The sequence below is a fragment of the Condylura cristata genome, unplaced genomic scaffold (assembly GCF_000260355.1).
Source record: "Condylura cristata isolate star-nosed mole 26May11 unplaced genomic scaffold, ConCri1.0 scaffold00025, whole genome shotgun sequence".
NCBI lineage: Eukaryota > Metazoa > Chordata > Mammalia > Eulipotyphla > Talpidae > Condylura > Condylura cristata.
In genome coordinates, this window is record NW_004567126.1 from 27,048,207 (window position 1) to 27,049,538 (window position 1,332).

General features: G+C 48.5%; 1 protein-coding gene across 1 annotated transcript in view; it reads left to right on the forward strand.

Annotated features, from left to right (window-relative positions):
- The window catches only part of C3 (complement component 3), a 27,020-nt gene that overhangs the window by 23,814 nt on the left and 1,874 nt on the right, over positions 1-1,332 (forward strand). The window contains exon 36 of the mRNA XM_004689292.2: positions 1,040-1,145. Within this exon, the coding sequence (XP_004689349.1) occupies positions 1,040-1,145 (106 nt within the window). The remainder of the gene's footprint in view (positions 1-1,039; positions 1,146-1,332) is intronic.

The following is a 1,332-nucleotide window of genomic DNA, read 5'->3' on the forward strand; positions in this document are numbered from 1 at the left end:
CCCCCCGTTTCCCTCCCTCTGGCTTCCTCCGCTGGCTCTCTTCATGGCCCGCGTGGTTTGGACTTCCTCCTGGGGCATGCTCATGTCTTCCTGTCTCCTGCTAAGTCCCAGACCCATACCACCCCACCCCATGTCCCATGGTTAATAATACTCAGCGTTAGTAACGCAGCTATCACAATAAAACCCCTAAGGGTAAGGGCGTTTGTGTCTGTCACCCATGTCCAGTCCACTCAGTGTGGAGGCGAGGGCAGGGTCACGTGGCCCCTCATGACTCCTCAGCTCGTGGGGTCTTGGAGTCTCGCTGAATCCACGCTTTCTAAAAGAAAAGAGGATTGTGATGAGATTGGTTTTTAATTCTTGTACTGTTAAATGTTTATATAATTTCAGCCTTCTAGAGAAATGACAGAGCAGCAGAGTTCTATATACTTCTATCTGCCCTTTATCCACATCCACTGATTGTTAGAATGTTCTCAAATATACTCGTCTGTCGTTTGTATATCTACGTCTATCTTTACTTGCCTTCCTTCTTTTTCTTTATTTTTCCAGCCTTGTTGGGATATAACTGACACATAACTGTGTGAATTTAAGCATATACAATGTGATGATTTGATCTATGTATATATTGAGAAATGGTCACCACAATAATGTAGTAAACGTGTCCATCCCCTCAAATAGTCATAACGTGTGTGCGTGTGTGTGTGTGTTTGATGAAAACTTTTAAGATCTACCTTCTTAGCAACTTTCAGACACTCAGTGAATATTATTAACCATGGGACATTTTGACAGGCATAGACACCAGTCCACTGGCCAGAACTCAGGCCATGGCCACACCAAACTTAAAGGTACTCAAAAGGGCCATCTAGCTTTGGAGAAATAGAAAATGAATTTGTTGGACACTATTAATACTGTGGCAAAGATCCCGCCCCTCCCCCTATATCCTTCCTGGTCCCTCAGTTTCCCCCACCATTGCCCCAGGCCCTGCATCCTATTCTGGCCCCCCTCCCAGGTTGCCCCCCTGACCACCCTCACTTCCTCCCAGATATCGCACGACCAGGAGGACTGTCTGACCTTCAAAGTTCACCAGTACTTCAACACGGGGCTTATCCAGCCTGGAGTGGTGAAGGTGTACTCCTATTACAATCTGGGTAGGCAGCAGCCTGGGGAATCCTTGGGGGGGGGGGTGCTGGGTGATTCCAGGGACCTGTGAGTTGGGGGTCCGGAGGGTCTGAGGGATGTGTGAATTGGGGGTCTGGAGGGTCTGAGGGATCTGTGAGTTGAGGGTCTGGAAGGTCTGAGGGATGTATGAATTGGGGGTCTGGAGGGTCTGAGGGA